At 37.7% G+C, this 27078-nt stretch overlaps 1 protein-coding gene across 4 annotated transcripts in view; it reads left to right on the top strand.

Annotated features, from left to right (window-relative positions):
• The window catches only part of FRY (FRY microtubule binding protein), a 217494-nt gene that overhangs the window by 173653 nt on the left and 16763 nt on the right, over positions 1–27078 (top strand). For all 4 annotated transcript variants that reach the window (XM_056328753.1, XM_056328750.1, XM_056328751.1 and 1 more), the window contains exons 45-55: positions 738–835; positions 929–1099; positions 6856–6996; positions 7736–7915; positions 9020–9181; positions 10028–10102; positions 11143–11313; positions 17062–17262; positions 17684–17845; positions 21393–21556; positions 22751–22940. In XM_056328753.1, the coding sequence (XP_056184728.1) occupies positions 738–835; positions 929–1099; positions 6856–6996; positions 7736–7915; positions 9020–9181; positions 10028–10102; positions 11143–11313; positions 17062–17262; positions 17684–17845; positions 21393–21556; positions 22751–22940 (1715 nt within the window). The remainder of the gene's footprint in view (positions 1–737; positions 836–928; positions 1100–6855; positions 6997–7735; positions 7916–9019; positions 9182–10027; positions 10103–11142; positions 11314–17061; positions 17263–17683; positions 17846–21392; positions 21557–22750; positions 22941–27078) is intronic.

Raw genomic sequence — 27078 nt, forward strand, 5'->3', positions numbered from 1 at the left:
TCACAAAACAGATTGTGCCCAGATACAATTTCTTGATTTCTGTGCTCCCACCTGAACTAGAGCAGCTTTTGTTACAGCTGCCTGTTACAGTCACTGCCTGTAGTTCATCAACAACCTTGAGCTATGGATTGGTAGCCCTTAACGCTAATGGCAGTGGCTGGCACTTGGTGTAGGAGTCATCTCCTAGCTTCAAAAGCACACGTATGAGTAGTCTCATCTGACCAGTTATATCTGAATTTTGATTTGTTGTTATTATTATTAACCTGAACAGGATAAAAAAATGGAAGCTGCGCTTGGCAGCCTGACCAAAACAATTGTTCATTTATCAATACTCACTGATTTTCTTTTCATGTTTTAGCAGCAGTAATGAAAATGCCACCAGTTAAGACTGTCAATAAGCCAGTTAAGTGGAAAAGATACGCATACTAACAGGAATAAAGTATATACTTTTGAGAGATATTTTATCCTGTAAATACCTGTTTGTGCAGTAGTGTTTGCAGAAATAGGTTCATGTTTATAACAGTACTTTTGCCTAAATGATATACTGGATTTTCAAATTAAGGCACCTTTAAGACAAATGTGGCATGGCCAGTGGTGTGGCCAACCTGACAGACGCTGTGTGAGTTTACGGCTAATACAGTATTGAAACCATGACATCCCATGAAACACCAACTTAAAGATCATTGTAGCTCTTGCTCTCCAAAATATACCTTTTGTTCTGTATTTTCCCATTCTAGGATTTCCACTGAATGTGTTGTGTCTCCTGCCCCATTTAATTCAGCATTTTGACAGCCCAAACCAGTTTTGTAAAGATATAGCTGAAAGGATTGCTCAGGTATCAAAGTTATTTCCCTGTTTTGTACATCCTCAGACCCTCTAAATGCAGTTGCTTTGTTCTTAATGTGTTTTGACATTTATATTTAATTAGGTTTGTTTGGAGGAGAAGAACCCCAAGCTATCAAATCTTGCACATGTCATGACCCTTTATAAAACACACAGCTATACAAGGGACTGTGCTACCTGGGTAAATGTGGTTTGCCGTTACCTGCATGAAGCATTTGCTGATATTACTTTGAGTATGGTTACATACTTGGCTGAGGTAAGTTTTCAAAAACTTTTTACTCTTTTATATCTTCTGTTGCCTAACAACCCAAAGAACTGAAGTCTGCCTGCAGACTACTGGGGGCTTTCTGTAGCTGTTATTTATAAGCATTAAGGAATAAAAAGCAGAAACTAGCAGAAAGGAAGGGAACTACTATAAGAAATCGATATTGAACACTAAAACAAAAGCCAGCAAAGGTCTGCAGAGTGGATACATCTTAAAGCAGCTTCACTCGTCAACCAGTTAGATTTTCCACTGTGAAACAGAAACTAGACAGCATTTATTTAGAACCCACTCAGGAAAATAAGAGGATTAATTCCAGGATGGGTTTTGCAGCATAAATAAGATATTGTCATATATATATTTATATATATATAAGGATCTGGTTCTTGATACGAATTTGTATGCATTCCTCTAACACTGAATGGGGTCATCTTGCTGCCCAGGTTTTCCCCTGTGCCCATGGCTTACTCCTAACATTTCTCACACATGGAGTATAGAGCTGATGTAGTGTTGTTACTGGGGATCCAAGACTCAGTTCTGCTCTTTAGCTTAAGGTCACCTATCTTCTGCCTCTTGTGCCAGATCAGTATCAGATCACCATTTTCTTGCAGAGTTGTCAGAGTTATCCCTCCGTTTCCCTGCTGTAGTGAGATGCGGTCAGTCTCCCCTCTCATCCAGGGAGATGACAGGTCTGTGCTCATGGAATCATTTAGGTTGGAAAGGACTTTCAAGATCATTGAGTAAACCTAACACTGCCAAGTCCACCACTAAACCATGTCCCTAAGTACCGCACCTACACATCTTTTAAATAACTTCAGGGACAGTGACTTAACGATTTCCCTGGGCAGTCTGTTCCAGTGCTTGACCACCCTTTCAGCAAAGACATTTTTCCTAATATCCAATCTAAACCTCCCCTGGTGCAACTTGAGGCCATTTAGTCTCATCCTATCACTCGCTGCTTCAGAAGAGAGACCAACACCCACCTCACTGCATAAATTCACCAGCTTCTTTAAAGCAGCTTTGTTTTTTGGAGCAAATTCATTCTCCCCTCTGCCAAAAGATCTACAAAAACTCAGTAGGCATCTCCAGTACTGGCTATCCACAGATTTGCAAAAGCCTGAGAAGCCAGACTGCTCTCACACTTGCTCAGGCTCCCACATTTGCTTTGTCTTGGCCCTGCTACCTCAACCTGCAATTCATCACCTTGTTTGCACATGTAGGCTCTAAGTAAACAATCATATCAGATCTTAAATGATGGTGAAAGCCATGACTCTCCTATAGGAAATTAAAACAGGACCTTGAGGTTTTTCAGTCTGTTTTCAATCTCAAAGACTCTGAAGAACTATTAACTCCTCTCTGAAGAACTCTAAATCCTCCAGAGCCCTCTCCTGATAACCAAATACTGTAGAAATTGAGGTTTAACTCTTTCTGCTTTGCTTTCCCAGCCTTTGGAAAGTATTTGCCCCTCCCTCTGTTTTCCCTTTGGTGCTCTGTGTAGTTACTAGTGCTGCAGCACCTCCATGAAGGCTATTGCACGTGAATGGGTTTAGATGTGCATCTGGACACTCTTTCTTTGCACTTCCCCTGTGCTGTAGATTGGCACAATGCTACTATATTAACGGCAAGTCAAGCAGGTTTTTGATCATAGTTAAGGCATGTTCCTCACATAGCACCATCATCACAGGATGACAGAGTAGTAAACGCAGCTTCCTTTCTCTGAATTTACATTGACTGTAGCTCTGTTGAGTCATGCCTGGGGAATATTTGTATGGGCATAGGGTAGCTGCCAGTCTGGAGGAGGAGCAAGAGACAAGAAACCATGTTCTTCAGCCTGCTGAGGCCATGGAAGAGATTTTTCCAGCATTCAGAATGTTTCCCCCTTTCTTCTTAGTTAATCCCCGGACCAAGATAAGCACTGTGCTCCTGTCTTCTATAAACCAGCTGTGGGAGATACTGTCAATAGGTAAAGCCAAACGGGTTAAACAAACAGCACCACTGGGCAATCTGCAGTTGAATGCTGCAGCCATTGGTTACAGAACCTCAGGTTTTAATAATCCTAGCTCAGTCCCCAGTGCTTGGGCCTGAGGGTAATTGTGAGACATGCAGTGTTTAAGAATAACAAAGGAAATCTGTGTTGCAACAGTGACCCCTCCGAACACACAGGCATACCTTTGGAAGGGGACTTTCTACCACAAATTAAGACTAGGAGAACAAATGCTCTCAGCAGAAGGTAAAAGCTTCAGTTATTGCCATTCACACAAAAAATTGCATTTAACCTATTTGATGACAGGTAATTGCTTGTCAGCTAGGGGTGTTGGAAGAAGGGTTCGCCGGAGTCAAGGAGACGCTCAATATGAGTTATGCATCTTGCTCAACTTTGTTAGTTTCTAACACTACTTATATAGAGCTGATACACATGCATATTCGTAAAGCAGAAATATAATTGGCTAGTAGTCTCTAAACACGCGCAGTTCTCACACCCCTAATTATCATGACTAAAATAAGCATTCTATCCATGTAGCTAATTGTGTTGCTGTGCTTCAGCCTTGTAGTTTGTTACTCCCTATATTCCCATACTGGTCCCTGTCTTTCTTGGCCCTGCACCTGCTTTCCCAGCAGCTGTAGCTTGTTACAGCCACGGCCTGTTGGCACAACATAATTACTTGGTCTCAGGATTCAAGAATAGCTCAAGGCTACCTTTCTTGTTAACTTCAGCACAGCAACCTCAGTACAGTTCTGATTACAGGCCTATTCTAATACCAGGCCTGGACTGTGCAGATCTTCAGAGATTCTAAGGCCATGCTTCTGCAGCCATTCTTCTACATAGGGGTATGATTCTGGCACAAGATAAGATGTTACAACTAGGTTCTTATCCAAACCGTATAGTGACAAGCAGTCCTCCTTACTCAGTTTTACATATTACAGCTTCATCCATGAAAAATGATCATTTCTTCTAGAAAAATACTTGGGGAACTCAGTCTCCAGATGAGAAAAAATCATTATTTAATAGTGCAGTAGAACTTTGAACTGCACTACCAAACCCAGCATACAAACACATTACTGAAAAACTTACTTTGATTTTATGTTACATTTTCACATATTAATTTTTAAAAATCAACCTTGTACCATGAGAGCACAGTCATTCTAGGAGTATATCTGAACTGACGTGGGTCACATGTTATTCATGTGATTCATTAAGTGATTTTAATTCATTAAGTGATATCAGTGATTCATTAAGTCTAGGGTGATGCTTGGACTTAAATAGCTAATGCTATTAGGACAGAAGGGACAAGAAACCACATAGTGCATAGTAATATGCTCATGGCAGATGTTTCCTCCTCCTCCCTGTTAGATAGAGGATTGCTTGTGATAAAAGGATGAGCATTCATAACTTGTTCAAAACCAAGGAATCGCTAGAGATTAAAGCATCTGTATTGCAAGAGGAAGCATGTCTTAGATCATGCATTATCCCACTAATGGCTTGTGAAATGCTGTATTTCTTTCCCTAGTGGACACAGAAAGCCTTTGTTTGACTGACCAACATAGTCTAAGAGCTATCTCTTCTCACCTGCTGCCAGATTTGGAGGGGCAAAGGGAACTGTCTCTTACAGTAGCACCCCAGCAGCTGCACCAACCAGCAGCAGCCAGCCCCAGGCAGCGCTTGAAGAAGCAGGCTCTGCTCTCCACCTAGTTAGGTGCTGCTTCAGGAAGGGACAGATGTTGCTAACAGAGTGTGGATCCCTAAACCCAGATAAGACCCAGATAGTTACCACATGCTAACAAGAGAGGAAACCACAATTCTTCAAAATGGCTTGTATGGACCAGAGTAAAAAAAAAAAAAGAGACAATGGAGAACAGTAATGATTTCTTCTTATAAATATAGTGGAAACTCTTTGTGCTGAAACTCTGATCCAAATGATATGTTACCCCAACTCCATCCAACATTAAACACTCTTTCTTGTTACAAGTTCATAATGTATTTAAGAACATGCTTGGACAATCAACCACCACATACACTCATCTAAGCAAGTGAGAACTGGCACAGTCCACAAATGTTTTAGAGTTCAATGGCCAAGAGCTGTTTAAATCAAAGGATTCTGTTGACAACATATTTATACAAACTAGAATGGAAACTAGAAGCATTCAGAGATAAAGTTCCTAGAACAGCTTTCTAATCGGCAATAGAGACAAAATTCCCATTATTTCCCAGGAATTCCTTTTCCTGTCGCAAAAGTGGTTATCTGATGCATAGCCTCTGTCAGAGAACAAAAATACTTCTTTCATCCAGATAGTTTCTTCTAATCCTTTATTCCTACACTGAAATGGTATACCAGCTGATGTGCTGATCATATGAACTATTTACAAGGAGGGAATCAAACCTTCTATTGCAAAGTCCTAATGGAAGACAAGAAAAAGTCTATAACGCTGTTTCTAAGAATTGCTAAGCGCATTTTATCTGTCAGTAAAGGTACACATGGGCTGAAGCGGGTTACCAAGTAGTACCTTTAATTTAAAATTCTTGCTGTCTTTTTGTAGAGGAATAGATAAAGCACAGTGAGTTCCATCTGTTTGCTGTTAATGGAATTTGCCTTTGTTTTATGAATCACTAATTACTACTCTTTTTTAATGATGAAAGAAATCAGAAGATACTTAGCAGGGTGAGATAGGTGTGTGTCCTGCCTGATCATTCTGGTTTGGCTGGTGTGAAGTGTTCTTATTCAATAACAAGAGGAGCCTTGTCATTCAGGCCAGTGAGGACATCTAAGAAATTACAAGACTCCACTTGGATAACAGCTGAAATTTTCTTCTGATGGAAGACATGAAGCAGGCTAGAGTTTTTACAAGTCATTGTTTTCTGTATCCTAGTATCTCTAGTAACCAACATTAGAAGAACTTTTTTGTTGGCCTGAATAGAAGGACAGAGCGTAGTCTTGAGCCTCTGGTGACTTCCAGCAGTAACATTTGATTGCCTCTGAAATTTGTGGGGTGGGACAGTACCTGTCACCAATGAAAAAAGTGCTACCTTTCAGGAAATTTTCAGCTGAGATATTTCACACATGTGCAAACATAGCATGGCTGTCTGTATGCCTCCTGAGTAATTCTCATGTATATATATTTGCACAGTTGCATTTCCAAGGTTCATTGTGGCATTCTGGGATCTATACTCAGGTGTTCTGAAAATCTGGGATTTAGATCAAGCCCTTCTTTGTATTGCCCTCTACAGTAAGTGAGCCCAGGGACTCCATCTCCTCCTTAATAGAAAATGTTTCCTCGGCAGTTACAACCTGTGAGCACTGGCAGTCAAGTATACTTGTATAAATATATATTGATGTCTGAATAGTAGTAATTTTGTCTCTTCAGTAATTCTGTTTTCTTTTTTCTCACTGACTTTCCGCAAAGGTAGACATAAAAGGTACTCCCCTGTTTTGATTGGATGTGTTTCCCCAGTTACAGTATAAATTTAACCTACCAGTTGACTCAACTGCTGAATGTGTTTTCTGGATAAGTTAGGGCAGGCATATATAAAATGTATGTTTCATTATCAAAACAGGCTAGCATTTGGCTCTCAACTTAAAGCTCTTTTTTATTTCACACTTGTATCATCATCACTTGTAAAATTATTGTAAATGGCATTGCAAAATCAGTAAGTGAAGAGAGATTGACAGTGCAAATGGTATTCATGAAACTAGTAGCTTTTTCCATAAGAAGAAATGTCTTGAAATTTATTTTCTTTTTTTTTTTTTTTACAGCTACTAGAAAAGGGCCTTCCTAGTATGCAACAGTCCCTCTTACAGATGATCTACAGCCTTCTTAGTTACATGGATCTGTCAGCTATTCCTGTGAAACAGTTCAACATGGAAGTGCTAAAAACCATTGAAAAATATGTACAGGTAAATACCATATCTTCTTTATATTAATATAGGAACTTCTCAGTATTTACTATCGTAAGTTGATTTTCTTTGTAAGAGTTTAAGATCAGATTAGCAGGGGGGACTGCAGCTGTCCAGTGTGCTATCTAGTTTATGAACATCTTGGTGCCTGATAGACCGCATGGCCCCAGGTGAGACGGCTAGTTGTGCACTCACTGTGTGGGAAGGGTTAGGCTGCAGCTACACTACATCAGGAGCAAGCTTAATACCAGCAGAGCCTGACTGTCCACTCTTTTTAATTATTAGTGTGAGGGAGATGTGGCACAAGCACTTCCCATCAGAGACTTCTGGGCCTAATTCTTGGCAAGTGGAAAATACTTATTTCTATGAAAAGTTCACAGCTGTAAAGAGCCTGTGTCAAGTCAGCTTTGCTGCTAAATGGGGTTTCTGCAATGGCCTGTATACTTGCTCATACTGATTGAGGCATTCGCCTAGGAGATTTTAAATCGTTTGCCAAGCTGGCCTTGCACTCAGGTCTCCCAGGTTGTAGGCCAGTTTCCTGACAATGGCATCTTAGGCAAGTCTTGGTCTCTGCTGTTGAAATTATTCTGCAAGTATGCACATTGTCACTGGCCAAGAGAGAGAAAGATAATAATACTCCAATTACACATTTTTATTATGTGGCAAGAAAATAGGACTGTAAATAATCTTGAATGTGTGTGAATCTCTTTGTTTGTTGATTAAATGTACCTATTTCTAGAGCATTCACTGGAGAGAAGCCTTGAATATCCTGAAGTTGGTAGTTTCTCGTTCTGCCAGTTTGGTTTTACCATCCTATCAACACAGCGATCTTTCAAAAATGGAAATACATCGAGTGTGGAACAGTGCCTCCAAGGAGCTACCAGGGAAGACTTTAGAGTTTCATTTTGATATTTCAGAGGTACTATTTGTAATTCTGCTAATTAACACCTTAATTCTGTTATTTGATAATCCTAAAACATGTGTTGCAGCTACTTATGAAAGCTGAAAAATTAGGAAAGAAGGGAAAATTACCAAATTGAAAGTCTCTTAAATTTTTTTCAGTTCACAGTGGCATATTTTATGACCCATGCTGGAGGGCTCTTTCTGGATTTTTACTAGTTTTGGTTTTTTGGTTTTTGGGGGTTTTTTGTGAAGGAATTACTAGTTGTATTTAAAATTATCTGGTGGGAAAGCTGTGCTGCAGTTATGCCAACTGTAATGTCTAAGTATACTGTATGTATAGAATGCCCCTCCAAGCATTTTATACTTGGTTGCCAATGTTCTCTATAACTGTTCAACACGGAAGTGTGTCCTTTAAGGGAGTACTGCCTGACTTCTGACTGAACTCTTTTACAGCAGTCTTTGTCCTGCAAACCCTGTATACCCTTTGCCTTTACAGAACTGAATGGTCCTCTTGACTTTAATGGGCAACCCTATTTATAGTTACAAACCTGCAGGACTATTTGCAGCATTGTAGACTATTTGATATAGATAATAGTGAGACTTTGAGGTTAGAAGGAAATATGAGCGTAAAAAAGCTGTCTTGTACTATTTGTATAAAGGGTTTCTTCTTGCTGTTTCATGTAGGTATAGTTCTAGAAAATGCTGAGCATGCTACCATCAATCCAAGAAAGCATTTTAATGTTTGTTGGAAGAGGGCCAGAGTGTTCAGCACTTTTAGGAAGAACCCATTAAAAAACATTTGCAAGAAATGTGGATTTGAAATAAATTTCATAAGCTTTCTGGGGGTTATGCTGATTCTTATGTTAGAAACTAGTTTGACAGTTGCTTTGAGTATTAGCTATTCATGAACATAAGCACCAGCTACTAAGTGTGACAGTTGTTACTCAGACGTTCACAGTGGAAAATAAACATACATACAAAGTGACGTGGAATTCCATGCACTCTTTGTTTTACCCCTGTATATGTTCTTCCTGAGTAATCTTTTCTTGCAACGGAAGCAATATGGCCCAGTATAAGTTCATCCTAGAGCATAATACTAGTGAATTTCTCTGTCTTTAAGACTCCAATCATTGGGAGACGGTATGATGAGCTGCAGAGTTCTTCTGCGCGAGATGGTAAACCCAGAGCAATGGCTGTCACCCGAAGCACTTCTTCAACCTCATCAGGATCTAACTCCAATGTCCTTGTTCCTGTGAGCTGGAAGAGACCCCAGTACTCTCAGGTAAACTTTTAATTAGCCCACTACTCACTAAGAAGTTGCACACAGAGCAGCTGAATTAATGCACACAGGTTCTTAAATGCTTGTGCCCTATGTACCCTATGCAGTGCTCCTGGCTGGCTGGGGTGGTGGCAGCACAGCATCTGACTGTGTGTGCTGAATGTATTTCTTGGACTTGGAAATGGACTGAGTTATGTCTGTCTTCTGTCCTGCCAGTGTTTTTCTTTCAACCTGCAGGAAATGCTTCTCTTTAAGACCTCTAAGGCTAGGTCAGATTTAGCTGAGAATGACAGGTGAGTTCAGATACTAGCAAGGAGAGCAGACAGCATTTGCATCTTTTAAGTGCTGATTTCATGGGAAATCAGGTAAAAGGAATTCCTTGGAACAATTTTCCTAAAAGTGATGTTTAATCAAAGTAATCCTTTATTGATTTTGATCATCTGCCAGTTAAAATAAAATCTGCAAAATAGATGTATTTATTGCTTTTTTTTTTTAAATATAGCAGATTTTATAGCAGTGCCTCAGGCACAATTCTGCAAAAAATAATTAGGCATGTGCTTAATTTTAAGTTTCTGCATAGTCCTTTTGAAGTGATGCACAAACACAATGTTTCCTTATTATGCTTAATAGAATTAATAGGCTAATTTAAAAATAATAAGCACCAAAATCACTAACAACATTTTTATGTTTCCTTGTACATGTAGTTGCTCTGAAAGCAACCCTTTGGGCACTTAATGACTAATTCTTTGGTTGGTTCCTCCTGATTAAAAATTATTAATGTATATTTCCAGCCACTGGGAGAATGGGTGGTTAGAAAAATGTTCACTTGAGAAACATCTTGTCTTCTAGAAAAGAACAAAGGAAAAGCTGGTGCATGTCCTTTCTTTATGTGGTCAGGAAGTTGGGCTGAGTAAAAACCCTTCAGTAAGTAGCCTTGTATTGACCATTTCTTTGTTTCATTGTGTCCTAAACTTTAAAAGTGAAGAACTTTTGTTTCCCAGAGTTGCTGACCTGATTTGCATAGTTTCATGTCACATTACTATCACTGTCATTTGTACTGGCCCACGCTGCATTTCTCAGCGTATAGACCAGTGAGTGAATGGCCCTCTCAAAGACAATTTACTTACAGAGCTACGTATGGTTTTGCTGTGAGAGATCTGTGAAGCTACTGTAAGTTTTACTTATGCCATCTCAGTGGGTAGAGAGTAATGACCTCTGGCATTACCAATCTAGAGCCTTTATAAAGTAAAAACTTAAATTACAGAAATAAAACTGAGGGTGTCTGATTTTTTCTATTAGATAATAGTCCTAATGTTACTTTTTAAAAATTAATACTATCTGGTTCCAGGAAATGGGCAATAGATTATCCAGGGTAGGAAGCTCTTAAAATAGTTATTAAATACTGTCTATAGAGAAAGGAGAATCTCTGAATGTTTTTGAATATGTTGTATGTCACTTGTGTTATGGTGGACAGGTCCTTTTTTTTTCTGCAAGACAGGGACCATTTAATTTTTGCAACTAAATTGCAGATACAATTATTTTTTATAGGAAAGGAAAAAGTATAGCTTGTTGTAATTTCTAATCTTGACATATTTTTTAACATTTTTAACTAGAGAATTTTTTTATTAATTTACTATCTCATCCCCTGACAGCATTTTCTCTGCTAAATTCCCTGAATTTTGTTCCTATAAATGTATACAAACAATCCAGGAAACTTCAATCTGTAGCCATTAGGAGGTAGCTGTAATATTCTTGGACGTGTTCCTGCAATATGAAGTTGTTTCTTTGTATGAGTTTAATCTGAAGGCACCTGTCCAACATAAATAATAAAGTGTTCTAAAAATACTCAGTGAAGGAATTAGGTGTGTACTGGAAATACAGTCTTCTGAATAACCAATTACAGCTTTTAGGAAGAAACAACCAGAGGGAACAGTTTGTTACAAGAGGAATCCTTTGAATTGTAGGTAATTTTTTCTTCCTGTGGTGATTTGGATCTGATTGAGCATCAGACGAGCTTGGTGTCTTCAGAAGACGGAACAAGGGAGCAGGAGAACATGGATGATTCAAACAGTGAACAACAATTCAGAGTCTTTAGGGACTTTGATTTCCTAGATGTTGAGCTGGAAGATGGGGAGGTACAGTATATTTTCTCTGAAACAGCTTTTTTATTAAAACCACTTTGATATTCTTTCTACTAAACACCATACTCTTCTTGTAACTTAAAACTTTAACTGTATAACTATAAGCTTAGCTCTGAGTTCAGATTATTTATTATGTTCACTTAGTGTTTATTTCAGTAGCATAACAGTAAGAGGCTACCACACCCTTCCTTTCTGGATCTGCTTTAGGAAATTCTGCAAAACTGTTACTGGAAGATAAAGCCTCTGTTCTAGTACCTTTTCAGTGAATTATTTTAAATACATTTTTTAAAGTTCTAAATTGTTAACAAATATATATTTGCTGATTGAAAACCGATAAAATGAAATCATTGCAAGTCTGTTAGTTCATGAGTAACCCTCCAAAACATGAATTCAGGCCTTCATGCTGTTGTTACTCCTGCGACTGCTGATGAAATCACTAACGCTCAGAGAGATGTACCTTCCATTCTGCTTAGGTGTCTGTGATTTCATAATTTCATGCAGGAGCTAAACAGAACCCTGAGGGCCCAGATCAGGTCTTGGCAGGTGAAGCCTGTCAGCTCACCTTGAGCTGAAACTCCCGAACTGCTGAATTTGTGGTGGCTACACCCTTTAACCTTGCTTATATCAAGTGTTTCTTTCTATTTGAGTGGGAAAGGCCAAAAATGAATATCCATTGCCAAACAAGTCTAACAATTCTGTTGCTATTTAAAAGTTCAGAAACTGTTAGCTCTTTTGAAGTACTGAAGGTTCAGATGTTCAGCAAACTTAACAGTTTAATAAATTGTCTTGTCATAATCTGAACTAGACTTTAACATGAATTCTCTCAGGCATTACTCTTAGCCCTGAGAACACGTGTACAAAGAGAAATAATCAGTTTTCTCCCTGGTTGAATTACAGCAATAAAATAATTTAAGGTAAACAGACCCCTCAGGTGTGAACTCACACACATCTGAATTTTATTTTTTTTTTCCAATGAAGAGAAAGGAAGGAGTGGAAAGAGATGTTGCAGAGTCCTTATTTTCCACATCAGGAATCTCTGTGTCAAAATACAGTAATTTTGGCTCACAGCTGCTCATGACTTTGCTAAAAAAAAAAAAAAAAAACCAACAAAAAATCAGTTTGCATCAATGGTTGAAAATACATTAGCCAGATACTATAAAGGAGCTTTAATTTTGCAAACTGATAAATGATTAAACAGCAATGCCAGGTTGTTTGTCAAAAAGTATACCAGCTGCAATAATTTTTGTGTCTTCAGTGTTTTCAAGATATTACAAGGACTTAGGACTGCAGTTTTGACTAAATATCACATGACATTTTTCTGTCCAGTGAAACTCAAGAGTTTCGTCTTTCTCTTCACCAGTTAAAACCATATACAGATTACATATAAATGTGCAGAACAATTCCTATCAACATGAGTTTACCTTCATGTACTGTGACCCTGTAAAGATATGTTTTATATATGTGGCTAATGCCAAGACTGAGGCCCAAATTAATTGATATACTAATTGTCATAAGTTGGTTGTGGAACAGATGCTAAGTTTGTCTAGTTTTATGTGAAGCACAATGAAAAATGTAGTCTTTTACTTAATACAGTTTTTACATTGCTGTGGATCTGAGACATTGCATTCCAAGGTTTAGTCCAGACTGACTTACTACTGTTACAAATAGATACTTTAGCCAAATTCAAACCTAGTACACCAGACTAGGTATACTCTATATTCTCTAACAAGTGAGTTTTAACTGTATCATTTACATCAGGTCTGAATTTGATATATTCATAAATATTAATAAAACAATGTTAGAAAATTTAAGCCCGCAAGGGCACAGTCTTTCAAAAACAACCTTATGGTTTAAACAGGCCAGCAATGCTTGTATCATCCCCAGACCACAAGATGTACTTGTTTGAAATTTCATGAAGATGTGAAAGCAAGTAATGGTTATTTTTAGACTTAAAAGATAGGCTGAAGAGTTGAAGTTTCTGTGATAATTTTAGTTACAATTGTAGGCAAATGTTTGTCTGTGATGTCATTATTTATTAATGCAGTAATTTTACATAGATTCTTTCTATTTGTTTTTCTGTCTGTTATATCTGCTACCCAGGAACTTCAGGTAAGAATGCTACTTGAACTCAGATGTGCCAGCATTTATGTCTTCTTGCAAATTTGTATTCTAGAATAACATTGTAGTTTCTTTGTTGCCCTCCCCCTCTTCAGTGTGTGCATAGGTGGGTGGGTATGTGTGTGCTTGCACTTCTGACAGGTGCTTCATTTTTTGTCTTGTATTAGAAATATTTTTAAGGTCTTTTTCAAAAATTCTGCTTCATTTTAAGTTTGTCTCTGACATGTGCAACAGTCTTCACAAATTGTAAAATATCTTAATTCTAGCATCAACTTTTTTCAGATTGAGCCATTTCTGCTTTTAGTATCTTTGTGCATGAATAATACATAGAAACGAAAGAAAACTTTATTATTTATAATATGGTAAATTTGGTCCATTTGTTTCCATGGGAAAATTATATATAATTTCCAGCTTTCAGATGTGGTATATTGGCTTCTGTTAGCACCTTGCTAAAGCTGATACCTGACACCTCTTCAGAAAGTTTAGATCATTGCCTACCAGCCTGAATTAAATGGAATAAATTAATTAATTCACACAGCTTAATGTAATTCAGCTGTAAACTCCTAAATTTGCTGTACTCATTTACTATGTAAAGAAACTGAAAAGGTGCATCAGTCATTGCCAGTTTGGGACCTAAACTTGCAGATAATTGATGGATAGAGAGAACTGAAATGATAGAGAGTCATAGTGAGTTGTACAAGTGATACAAAAATCAGCAACAACAGTATTTTGCATATTTGTTTCTGACAGTTTGTACATCAGTTATTATGCAAACACAGCCTCAAAAAAATCTTTGTCTCAAAATGTGTGTGGTCTAAAAGATACAACCACATGGAAACAGTGCCTTACTATGCAGTTCAACAGTACCTTTGCCTATACCTACCATACCTGTGCGACTCCATTAACTTGGCATACCTTGTCAATACAGTCAGGATAAAAACTTGTGTGAAAGAAGCTTTGCATGATTCTTACCACTTCTGTGGAGGAGCTACACTGCTCTCCCACACACAAGGTTACTTCCCTTTTTACTGCCCTTTCTGTGTCTCTCCTTCCTCTGGGTTGTCCTAATGTTTAAAGTGGCTGCAAGCACACGTTGGCTCCTTTGCCAGAGGGTGGGGATTGTGGGAAGCCATACCTGCTCACTGCTGGCCAGACACATTTGTAATATGTGACTGTTTTCTTTTGAATTGATGTTTGTTACTGGTGGCTTTTCAGATAGGAGATAGCTTTGCTCCCACTGTAGATAAAAATGAACAAGTTCTTGAATACACCTTCCCTCCTTGTTAACTGTGAAAGAAAGATTGCTTAAGAGACTATAGAAACAACCCCATCCTCATAGACATGTGTTGACCTCTTGTTTAAATTCAGTATGATTCTGGGTGCCCCTGTAGCAAGCTTAAGTTAACCCAAACGCTATGGGTATTTGGGTTATACAGTATTTCATATCTCTTACCCCCTCACTTTTAATTCACTCCCACTTTTACCTGCATGCCCTGGAAGTGTCCCTTTTTCCTTCTTCTTGCTGGCTTCTTTCTTTAAGACATCCCAGAATGAAACTGCAACAAGAAATATTCCCATAGACACTGGCTGCAAAGTTTGCTGGTGGCTGTACTAGGCATCATGAGGATCAGGGTGTGATGACAGTCATCTTTGCTTGCTTGCTTATTTATGTCATTTTGTTATTTGTTACTTCAGTAACTGATGTGTTTGTGGAGGATGTCTCATTGCTGCATGTGTCCTCCAGCCTTTGTGGGGGAAGATGGACAGCCAAAGGATTTGTTAAAATAAATAGCTGGGAACTGAACAGTCATTGTTATGATTTAGAGAGACCTGGTTTTTTAAATCTTAAATGTGTTCTGTTCTCTTCCTGCACAAAACTACCATATGATCCCAGTCCCAGAATGAAAACTCAGGGTTCTTCCAATAATGTCTCAACCTTCATAGCAATGTCATGTTCATTTGCTGTTGAATATAGTGCATTGCTTAGTTCTAAATGTTCTTGTGGATTACAATTCTTGCCTTGTCTTTTTCCTAAAAAAATATTTTTTTTCTTTTTTCCTCATATTTGTTCATGAACGTTGAGCTTAGTGTCATAAAACTGAACTTTTCCTCTTTCTAATCATATTCCACAGTCCATTGCATTAAAGGGCAATAATGCAAAATAAGATCTATTTGTGCAATTCTTTTTTATTGTTAAGGAGGTAAGATTGCCATTGAATTAATTGCACTTTATGCAGTTTGGTCCCTGTTCAGTAAATGACTGAGTAATCTTGAATGGAGAGTACTCAAGTGTTTAAAATTACAAATCTGCTTAAGGGACCTTACTGAATTCTTTCTCTATGATTGCACATAATTTTAATCTGCATAAGCCCAGGAGATACAGTCACTGATTTGATAATAATAATAATTCTGATTTTTTTAGGCAGAACTATATTTTTGTCAAATTTGTATTTAAAGGATTACTGTTAACTTGCATTTTCAGCAGTTGGTTTGCTTGTTTAAGTGTGCCATCTTGTAGAATCTTGTTTTAAACAGTCAGCCCTGAGCCTTAAAAAGAAACATTTTCTTTATAAACCTCCTTCCCCTGTTGATGTAAGGTTGAGGGCTTTCACCTAGATAAAGTACCCAAAACTGCAACTGGATGCTTCTGGGTAGACCCTTGATGCTGTGTAAGGCCCCTTTGGCCTCTGTGGTTCCATTACAGGAGCAGCTGTGGACACACTCCTGCATTTGCAGGAGAGGAACCTGACTAGACTTGAAGAAGGGAGCAAGAGAATTAATGCAATTAGAGAAAACAGTCCACTGGAAAATACGTAAAGTAAACAAATGGAAAAACAGTGGAAAACTAATTGTCATTTTTATACATGGAGGAAATCAAATGCTCTTTGTATCGGTTCACAAGCCTAACAAATAGTTACACAATTTGCTTAATGCACTTGGCTTTATGAAACTGCATGTGGGATCAGAACTGAAAGTCAATATAAAATGTTTGGTCCATTTGACTTTGTTCTGTTTTAAATGTGAAATCTCAGGCAATGCTAATCGGGTTATTCTCAAAGTATAGTTTAAAATAAATCAAATAAATTCAAGTAACAAAAATAAGCAATATGGGCCTAGAATAAAAGTTTAAAGAAGTGTGCTTCTTTGGCTATTACATTTTGTGTGTAATGAAGGGTTCATTCAAATCTACTCATCATTATGGTTATGTACATAATGCGAAGATCCTAAAATCCTTAACATATGTTTTGCAATTGAACCATTGTTATGAACTGTGCTCCTAATACTTCTAAACATCATGGAAGAATCCCTTAAAATTGCTTCCAAACTTTTTTTTTGCCTGTCATTGCTCTACCAGTATTTAGGTGTGTGTCTGTATGGACTTACAAAAACAAATTCTTAAATCAGCAAATGCATGAAAAACACCTAATACTGAAAAGACTGAATCTTCATTTAACTGTCATTTCCATGCTTCTGCTCTTTTCTCCAGGTGAACAAACAAAATAATGCTTATATGAAGTTTGTATTATATTTTTACATCAAAACATTTTTTGAGCTAACTTTGATCTAATTATTTGTATATGATGAGTTTCAAATCAAGGAAGCTGACCCTGTATCTGATTTCAGGGTGAGAGCATGGACAACTTCAACTGGGGAGTACGCAGACGGTCCCTGGATAGCCTGGACAAGTGTGACATGCAGCTGCTGGAAGAGAGCCAGCTCTCAGGAAGCACACCCAGCCTGAACAAAATGAACCACGAGGACTCCGATGAGTCATCAGAGGAGGAGGACCTGACCACCAGCCAAATCTTGGAGAACTCAGACCTAGTAAGTTGCAAACTTGCTATTTAAGAAAAGATAGGATTGTGTTTTTAAATAACCTGGGCTTTAAGTTTCTTCTCATCCAGGTGCAATCTAACCAGCTGAAATTGGGGGGTGGCACACAAAAACTAGGTGACAGTTTTGCACAATTGGCCAGTAGTAAATCTTTCTGATGTATCTAATACTTAAGGGCAAGACTCCAGTTCAGTTTGGTAAACTGAGTCAGGTTTTCATTGTTCTCTTCTGGGATGCTTGCATGCAATTTTTATGATAGAAAAATCAATTATGATTGAAAAAATGTTCATGTGCAAACTAAGAAAGCCACCATCACTACCCTTTAGGAAAATGTCTGCTTTGCATGTTCATAAAATGTGTGTGGTAGGGTAGCTATATACTCAGTTCTATGCTTTTGTTGTCTTTTAAACAGATTATAAATCTTTCCCCATCTGAGGATACAAATCATATTGACTCGCTTTCTACATCATGTGATGCAACCTCAGCAGACCCTCATCATTTTAATATAGGAACGTCCAGCTTTGATGTGTCTTTGCCTGATGTGAATAATCTCCAAGTGTCTGAAGGATCCAAGGTGAATACATTTTTACTTTCTGTTCCAACTGGACTGTATTTTACATAACACTTTTACAACAAGTTTAGTTTACTTACATTTTCACTAAGCATTTGGTCTGTGAAAGTACATTCTGATTTCCTGTATGTAGTGGCATAGTACAATATATTCATATGTTCCTGCACGTTCATACCCTTTCCTTTCTACTTACACTTCCTCCATTGAAAGATTTTATTTATCGTTTCTGAAGTATATTGCACTACATATACACCAAGATACTACAAGCTGATTGGAAGACAAATTCATGAACTGGTTACAAGTTACAACCCTACGGGAATATTCTTTTGCTCTTCATGCTGATTTAAAAGAATGATATGCCAGCTCATGTGGTGGGTGTACGCATGTATTCTCTGAGATATTTTGTATGTGGGAACCTATTGTGCAGTTGTGTGCACTGGATTCAGTTCTTGCATTTTGGCAGACACTCAGAAATTTTAAATTCATTACCACAATACTAAGCCATCTTGGGGTGGCGGAGGGGGCAGGATTTGCAAGGCTACAACAACCATGTTCAGCACAGTTGATTTCACACAGTTGTATCAGAAGATGCACATAGAGTAAGGTTGGTAAATTATTATCAACTTTGGGATGGCTTCTTTATTTTCTCTTTGATAATACTTTTTCGTGGGAGATCAGATGAACCTACTTTTCTCAATGTCTCTCCAGAAATATAAACTGGGCTGGGGTGTGGGAGAGAGGTTAGTGGTTTTATGACCCTGTTGCCTTACCAGTAAAGCTTTCTCTGTCATGTCTAGATCGGGTAGCTTCTGCAGAAAAGGCAGTGTAAGAGAATGGAGTAGGGGAAGAGCATGTCTTGTGTAATCATTGGCCAGTTCTTACCCTTGGTCCCCTCTGAATGCAGTCATACAAAAAATTGATACAGTACTGCTAGCACTGCATATAACAGAAGTAATGGAAACTTCTAGTGAAGAGGACATAGAAAAGGAGGTTGGAATTGTCCTGAATATTGAACAGCTTTTTTGTGTCAGAAACTTCCCCAGGAGGAATACGGGACCAGAGGACAGAAACGTTGGTAAGGATAGGAAAGGAGGGGAACCTCTCAAAATAATGGCTGTGGAAAAGGTAAACTCATGATGTTTTGTCAAAACAACTGTCGGTAGACAGGTTACCACGTAACAAGCATAAGCAGCAGAAGTTGGCTGAATTTCAGTTCAGGAAGCTGCAGTCAGAACAGATGTGTTTGCAGGTGGTGGCTAGTTTCATGCATCAAGCTGCAGCAGCTGTTGGTCTGTATGTATATGAAGACTTGCAAATGATAGTACATAAGTTTCATATTTGCCTGGGGTCTTAGAATCTTTAGTGTGAAAATTCCTTTCATGTCACAATACCCATGTGCCAGTGTTCATCAAAAAATAAAAGCTTTGGAAAAAATAAATAAGTAAAAAATGTAAAATCACAGCAGTCTCTTTTGGGACTGACAGGCAAATTCAGCTAGTCCTGGTACAGGATTGATATTGGTGAAATACATAACCCAAGTTGACAGGGATTTACAAGTGTTACAGACATGTTTGAATTTATAAGCTTTATACAGAATGCCTTCTTAGTGTTCTTTGCATCAAAGATATTTTCTTCTGGTATTTATGCTTCTGTATTTTTACTGAAAACAAATTTGAGTCAGTAGAAACAAAGTTAAAATGCCTGGGTTTATATTTACTTAAAGGAAGAAGTAATCAAATTTTTAGACAGAAAACTTGAAACTTATACCTAAATGGTTTTTACTTAATTTATAATAGAAAAACTGAACTCTTTCCTGTTTCTCTTTTCCTCTGAGTTCTTATTTTCAGACAGCTGATGATATGTCAGCAATGCAGAGGAAAATTCTTGTTACTACTTCAGGGCTGTTCAAAAATGTTCAGTTGTCACATTATAAGCAAACTAAACACCACTTCAACTTTTAAGTAGATGCAGTGAATGAGAGCAACAGACTGATTAAGCCTCTTCTCAAATGTTTCAGTGCCAAAATCCAGGTATTATTGTTAATGGCTGGTAAAGATAGTCATCACAATAATTAAGGTAGTATTTATAAGGGATTCGAAGGCAGTGATGGATAATGCTATGAGGGATACTAAGATTCAGATGATGCTATTTTATATATTTTTCAAGTTATCTAAAATGAACAGTTTCTGGAAGTGTACTCCAATCCTGCATGAATATTTGGAGGTAACTTTTTTTTTTTTCTTTTTGGGCATCATATTGTAGTCCAGTGACTGGGAGGTGTTTGCTTCCTCCTTTTTCCTCGCTTACCCTATCACATCAAAATGTGTTTTATTTATACAAATACCATCATTGCAGTGAACAAACCGATGGTTCTTTCAAGATAATGGTTCATATTTGAAAGTAGTTGATACTAACTACTTCTTGAAGAAGCATGAAACATTTATGCTTCTTGTCAGCTGCTCTGATTCCTATTCTGGTGATTTAACCATATAGCTTTCTCTTTTCAACATAGTTTCTACCCTGATTCATTTCATCCACCCTGAACTCAGGAATATTCCTGTCCCTTTCACCTAGGAAACAACAAATAAAAAAACCTTTCTCCTACTTAATTTCTGATGCTGTCCTTTGTGATATGAGTCTTGTTTAAGTTTTAGAAGTACAAATCGACAGAATTTATCGGTAGGATCCAAGCAGGTCTGTGAGCTGCAGAGGGACACTTTTCTCTTTTAATTCCACTTGCCACAGATTTCCCTCCCTAGCAGCTCCCAACACATGTACATGCACATGTACCTGTGTGCATAAACTCACACCTTACAAGATACGCCCCCCCCAAAAAGATAGAGTTTGAGCTACCCACTGCAGTCATCCCTACAAGAACTGCTTTGCAGGATGCTGTGGATCATACAGACAAAAGCTAAAAGATTAAAACTGAAACAAAATTTGTTCAGACTAAAAATGCAAGAGAAACTGGAAAGTTTCAAAAAGAAATCAAAACCTTTAGGTGCTAGTGGATGAAAAAGGAAGGAAATAATTGAAACATAATCCTTTTAATGGCCTGTAGAATCCTTTGGATTCCTCTTGAATGGAAGTTATTATGTAAATTACATGCTAAAAATAATTATCAATTCAAAACATGTACAGAGTCTTTCAGACAGTGATAGTTTTCAATTTTAAGAGGCTTTAATACACTCTTGGACACTACAAAGTGATAAGTGACAAGGACAGCCTGACAGTAACAAGAATGCTATTGTTTTTCCTGAAAAAATACTCCTTGCTATGTTGCCAAATGCATTGAAATCTGAAATTCTTCTCTAGACAAATCAAGTTGAAAAAATGCCTTAAAAATAATACTGATCCAAGAAAATAAGTTAAGCAAATACAGTATTTTTGAAGAAGTATAACTTGATGCATGTAATTTATGATCTGTGGCTTTTTATCTGTGCAATTTAACATTGTCAGGTGGATTTTTTCATTAAATGCTTTCTATTTATTAGTGGAATTAACTTACTAATTTGCTGTTTTTCTAAGACATCATCATTCACTCCCCTAGGTTGAAACTGTACATGAAGAACAAGATCCAGCAGTCCATGAGGATGATCTTTCGGGGTCTACAAATGAACTCCCTGGAGTGTTCGAATGCAGTGATAGCCTTAGTCTGGATATGACAGAGACTGAAGAGAAAGTTGACAGGCTGGAACAATTTGCTCTTGCTAGGTACTTGCTATTATTCATGCAAGTTCTTTTATTGTTTTACACTGTACGGCAAAGTGGTAACAAGTTAATGGAATGGCTGTTTTGCCCACAGGAGTTACAAAATTTTTCTAAGTTTAGAGCAGTGAGAAGACAATTACCTAATTACCTGCATATTTATCATACAACTCAAAAAAAACCCCAAGATCTTCTAGGAAGAACAAGATATGTTTTTTTATATACATCTGTGCAGTTAGTCATTATAGATGTAATATATCTAATCAAAAAGAAAAAAAAGGATTTTTAAAGATTCACAGTATTGGAAATACTCCTTAGTTAGCTGTTCAGCAGATCAGCCATGCATTAATCTTTCTGATTTCTTACGGGTCATAAGGAAGTCACAATATTGTCAAAAATCCCATCTGTATACTCTTGAGGCTGCTGGCGAGTGTGGCTGGACCCCAGTATATGTTGCAACAAGGCATCAAGATTTTTCCATGCCTTATGGAGCTCTTGCAGATTTTGGATGCTGAGTAGACTACAATTAGCCCATATTTATGGAAAGAATTAGGATATATAAAGACGCTCGCTCCCTGTCTGTGTGCCACATGTTTCAGAACCACAGTTCCTGTTCTTGGGAGCCATAGAAAGTTATTTCTCCATCCCAAAGGATAACACACAAGATCAAGTAGCTTAGCGCCCTTTAAAAATGGTAGTCAGCCTGTTTCACTGACTGTGGAGTGCCAGAATAATGCTCTGTCCTAAGAACAGTGTGGAGAAGGGATGGGTCTTCTCCAATCCATTCCCTTGGGGGGAAACCAAACAGGTCAGTATATATAATGTCGGTACTCGGTGAGATTGTTCTCAGTATTTCTGCTCTACATTACTAAAACCAAGTTTTGCTAAAAGAGGTTTTCTTCATGGCCTTCATCCTCCTGTGAAGTTTCAGCCTTCTTCCTCTGAACAATCGTAGGATAAAACGATTCAAGTATTCTGAGATGCTAATGGCCTGAAGATAAGGATTCTGATTTGGAGGGGGTTTGCATTGTAGCCAACATTTTGCCATCCTTCAAAAGTAATCTGAAAGTCCATTAATATTTTTAGAAAGGTGCTGTAATTTGTCCTGTGATTATATCTCTGTTACAGAGTAATTTATCCGCCACTTTCTTGGTATTCTTCTGTCATCACAGGCTTGTTATATTTTTTTCTCTCCTTTAGTTTTGGAGATGTTGATCGAAATGCTTCCCCTCCTCCCTCACCGTTTTTTTCTGCCATCCTTGCTGCATTTCAGCCAGCAGCATGTGATGATGCAGAAGAAGCCTGGCGTAGTCATATCAACCAGCTCATGTGCGACTCCGATGGTTCCTGTGCAGTTTATACATTTCATGTGTTCTCTTCCCTGTTTAAGGTGAGGAAATAAGTTTAAGATGCAAAATCAAAATGTTTAGATTGCGGCTGTTAGGATGGTTCTTTATGGTAGTACCAGTAATGAACTGCTAGGTATATAACTATTGTAATTTTGCATGCTGCAGAATTACTGTACTAGGTTTTCCTGCAGAACTGTCTTCTAGGACCAGTTTTGTCATAAAACCAGTATGTATCTCATACTTGAAGGTTTGGGGATAATGTTATAAAATATGGATCCACTTTAAAGAGTATTTTCTTCAGTACTTTACAAACAGCCTGAAAAAATAACGGCAAGAGACAGGAAAGAGCCATTTCATCTCAAACCATTGTTAATCTGTTCTTTCATCTCAAACTGTTGAAATCTGACCATGCCCATGTAAATGTCAACTGTATTAAATATTGTGTACCTAATCATCTGAACAGAAATATCCAGCTGCCATCATGTAATATAAATTCCACAGCCTGAGTCTGAAGACTAGAAATACTTTTCCCATTTCTAACACTGTATGCTCACAAAGATAAGACTCTTGCAAAAAGATAGGGAAAAAAAAAAGGAGTCAAATGTAAAAGCTGCTCTAAGGAATGACTGTTTCTACCTGTAATTAGTTTTAAAGCCTTTTTTAATTGTTTCTCTTGCTTTATATGAGGCAGCTGCAGGATGTTTAGCATGCTGCAGCGATGTACACAGCAGCCAGGCAACTTCATGTAGAATTTAAGTACCCATGATCTCAGGGTATACAATTTTTTATTAGCAATGGGCACCCCACTAATAAATATAAAATCCTAAGATCTTTTCATATCTTTAAGATTATCCTTATAAGAAAGAAGCATCACTCAATAAGATTCTCTTCTCCATCCTGTTTGCCCCACTGGAGTTAATTGCACATCTTCTCTAGCTACAGAGTTTCTTGCTTTAAACCTTACACCACTGTAAAGGTGGGTGCCTTACTTTCTTTTAAACACTGATAAAGAACTGTTTGGAAGGAAAAAAACGGTACTGACTTGAGTGCATGACAGTTCAGTTTTGAAAATTAGTCCTGTTTTTCTTCATGATGTGTATTTCAGCTTTTGTTATGTCCTAGAGGTTAATAGCCCTGTTTAAGTGTTCTGAGAGCTATTTGTTCTATTTGTTCTCTTTGAAGAGGTGAAAAGGAACTGGTGTCACACTTCTGAAAACTAAATCAATGATGCTGTGTAACGCAATACCTAAACATTACCTGTAAAGTACCTTTTTAACTCTAAAACATGGCATGCAGACACTACCTCTGCTGATGTTCTTGCCCTATATTCAGAAGATAGCCTACTCATTTTCTTCAGTTGATACTGAAGGAGAAAGATACGATACTGGTCTCAAAAAAAATGTTAGTAACAGCAAAACTTGAATAACAGTGGTGAAAAAAAAAAATAAATCAAAGATGGTAATAGTATCAACAAACCAGAATTTTCTAGCTGGAGTCACAGCCATATTTTTAGTTAATAAAAATAGCTTTGTTCTCTTCAGGGTTGAAACATAGTAGTATTATTTTCCCAGATTTTTTTTGTAAGATCCCAGCTTGTCTGGAATTGTGTTTTGGTTGCACCATCAAACTTTGCTATTCATCCGCTAGCTTAAAAGACATTTGACCCTCACCAACAGGAAGTTTCAGAAACAAGCCCAATGTGTGCTAGGTTTGCAATGCAAAGTGCTGCCAAAATATTTAACTGTGAAACAAAATCCTTGTTTGGAGGAGCTTGTCAACTAAATACTTGGTGAAGTGAAAGAAGTGCAGTTTCCAGGGCACCTACATTTCAGCCTGCATCATGTTAATGGTATCTTCTTGGCTGTTTGCCCACAACACACTAAACTTGTTTAAAATTCCTGAAATTATTTAAGTGCTTTTGATATAAACAAGTCATAGCTCAGAGGTCTCTGAATTATATTTACGGCTTCCTCTTTGTATTCCATGGAATCAAATGTCTTCCAGCAGGCCAGCAAGTTCCAAAAGAAGTAGATTTGAGAGCTAGCAAGTAGTTTCCACAATTGCGCCCTTTTGTTATGAAAAGTCCTCTTACCAGTACAGGAAATGTGAGGTTAAGAAGAAAATATTCTGAGACTATTTTGTTGTTATTTACAGTGACATAAAGCACAGCAACTATATACAGGCATATATGTATTTCTAATATGCTGGCAGTTGGCATTATTTACAGTAGTCCCATGTCATAAAGTAGATACTGCATTCAGATCTTGTTTGAAAGATTTCAGACACTGTAGTCTGCACCCAGAATGACATAGCTGAGATAGTAACTTATTATAGAAATGCTAGTCCATATAATTGCAAAATAAATATATGCAATTAAGTACTATACATAGATACCAAAGTACAGTCTCTCATTCTTTCACATTTTAATATTTTAAAACACTCTTCAAGACTGTTATCTTCTTAGTTGTAGATTGATGCTTTTATGAATATCTGAAAATGAAAGCAGTAAAGGAAGAAAATGTTTTCTTGAATCTAGACAGTACACTGGTCAGCTTTTGATGAAGCCGTGACTGAAATGCTTTGAGAAAGTTATTTTCATAAAATAAACCAGAACTGTTAAAATACATGAGTAGACGTGTGCTGGAAGGGACCTGAAGAGTTCATGTTCCTTGTCTTGCCCAGGACAGGATCAACTATAACTTCCATTCTGGTCAAATGTTTCTTAACCATTTCCTCTAGACTGTGCTTAACCTTTAGGTGCAGATGGAACTCCGCAGCATTCCCAGGCAAGGTAGTTGGATGCTTGAAATGGACTACCCCTTATCACTTGAAAACTTCTCTTTCTGTGTTTTATGTCCATGGCTTCTTGCTCTATACGCAGTGGTACTTCTCTTCTTTGCAGTTGCTGCTTATATTTGAAGACCACTACCACGATTTCACCTACCCCAAATTTTTCTTAACTTCAGTTCTTTCAGCCTTCCTCATAAGTCGTGTTTTCTCAACTTCTCACTAGTTGGTATGGGCTGTCTTCGGTTAGTCTGTGTATTACTTGAGAAGCAAGAGCAGGTTCTGTGTTTCAGCCTAAATAAGTTCTTACTAGCAATGACTATAAGATGATGCCTATTTTGCAGAAGGTATTCCTGTTTAAAAACTTCCGTCTGCTATCTGCTGTACGGTAGAATACAGTTAATTATTTCCCACTTGTAACCTGGTCTAGTATGCAGATCTTGTTTTAAAAAATTCTGCCTTCCTGGTTATTCTCCATCCTGAATGTGCTTTGTGGATTGTTTCGTCCTAGGTGTACAACTTTGTCCTTCTTTCTTTTCCCTTCACTGCTTTTCCAGTGTATCAAGATCAGTCTGAATTCTAATTCTGGCTTCCAAGGAGTTGCCAGACCCTGCAGCTCAACTGTCCATGCATTTAATAAGCATGTTGCATATTCCATTACTCAGTATTTTCATAATGACTTTGTTAGTGCCTCAGATAGTCTCCAGTGGAATCCTACTCAATTTATCTTTCCAATTGGAGTGTGAGCTGCTGATAATTAACTCCAGAATATGGTTTTGCACACCTAGTTACCTCTAGACTGGGTTTTTTCTGCCTTGTTTCTAAGGTAGTAAATGAATTAACATTTAATATACCAACTGCTTCTCCTCCTAACAGAAAATTTTAGCCTTTCATGAAAATTAATTAGTTTGATATGATTCATTCTGACCAAATCTGTATTGCCTATTATTCATCTCTTGCATGTTCCCCCACTTCCTGAACTTTGTGTTTAACTCTTTTGCTCTTGGTTTTTTGAGATAATTACTTTCCTCAAGTTTTTTGCAGTACCCTGTGTACTTTGAGTTCTCAAAGATATTTGTTATGGCTTTTAGAACTCTTTACCCAGTATTATAACTATCATAGCATGAATTTCTCTTACCTGCAAAGATGTAGAAATATCCAAGCCATTACTAGAAAAATCTGTTCTCACCTGTCTCATTGTTACCTGTACACAGATGCCTTTTCTGGGAGCAATAATGCAAAAGAAGGCATTAAACACATCAGTCTTTTCAACAGCATCTGTTAGCAGCTGTTTCTCTCCATTATGATTCCTTGGCCTTTCTCTTAATTATTTCTAGTTTACTTGCTGACATTCTCTCTTTCTAGTTTATTTGGCATCTCCCTCTCTGATTT

This window comes from Falco biarmicus, chromosome 2 (genome assembly GCF_023638135.1).
Source record: "Falco biarmicus isolate bFalBia1 chromosome 2, bFalBia1.pri, whole genome shotgun sequence".
Taxonomy (NCBI): domain Eukaryota; kingdom Metazoa; phylum Chordata; class Aves; order Falconiformes; family Falconidae; genus Falco; species Falco biarmicus.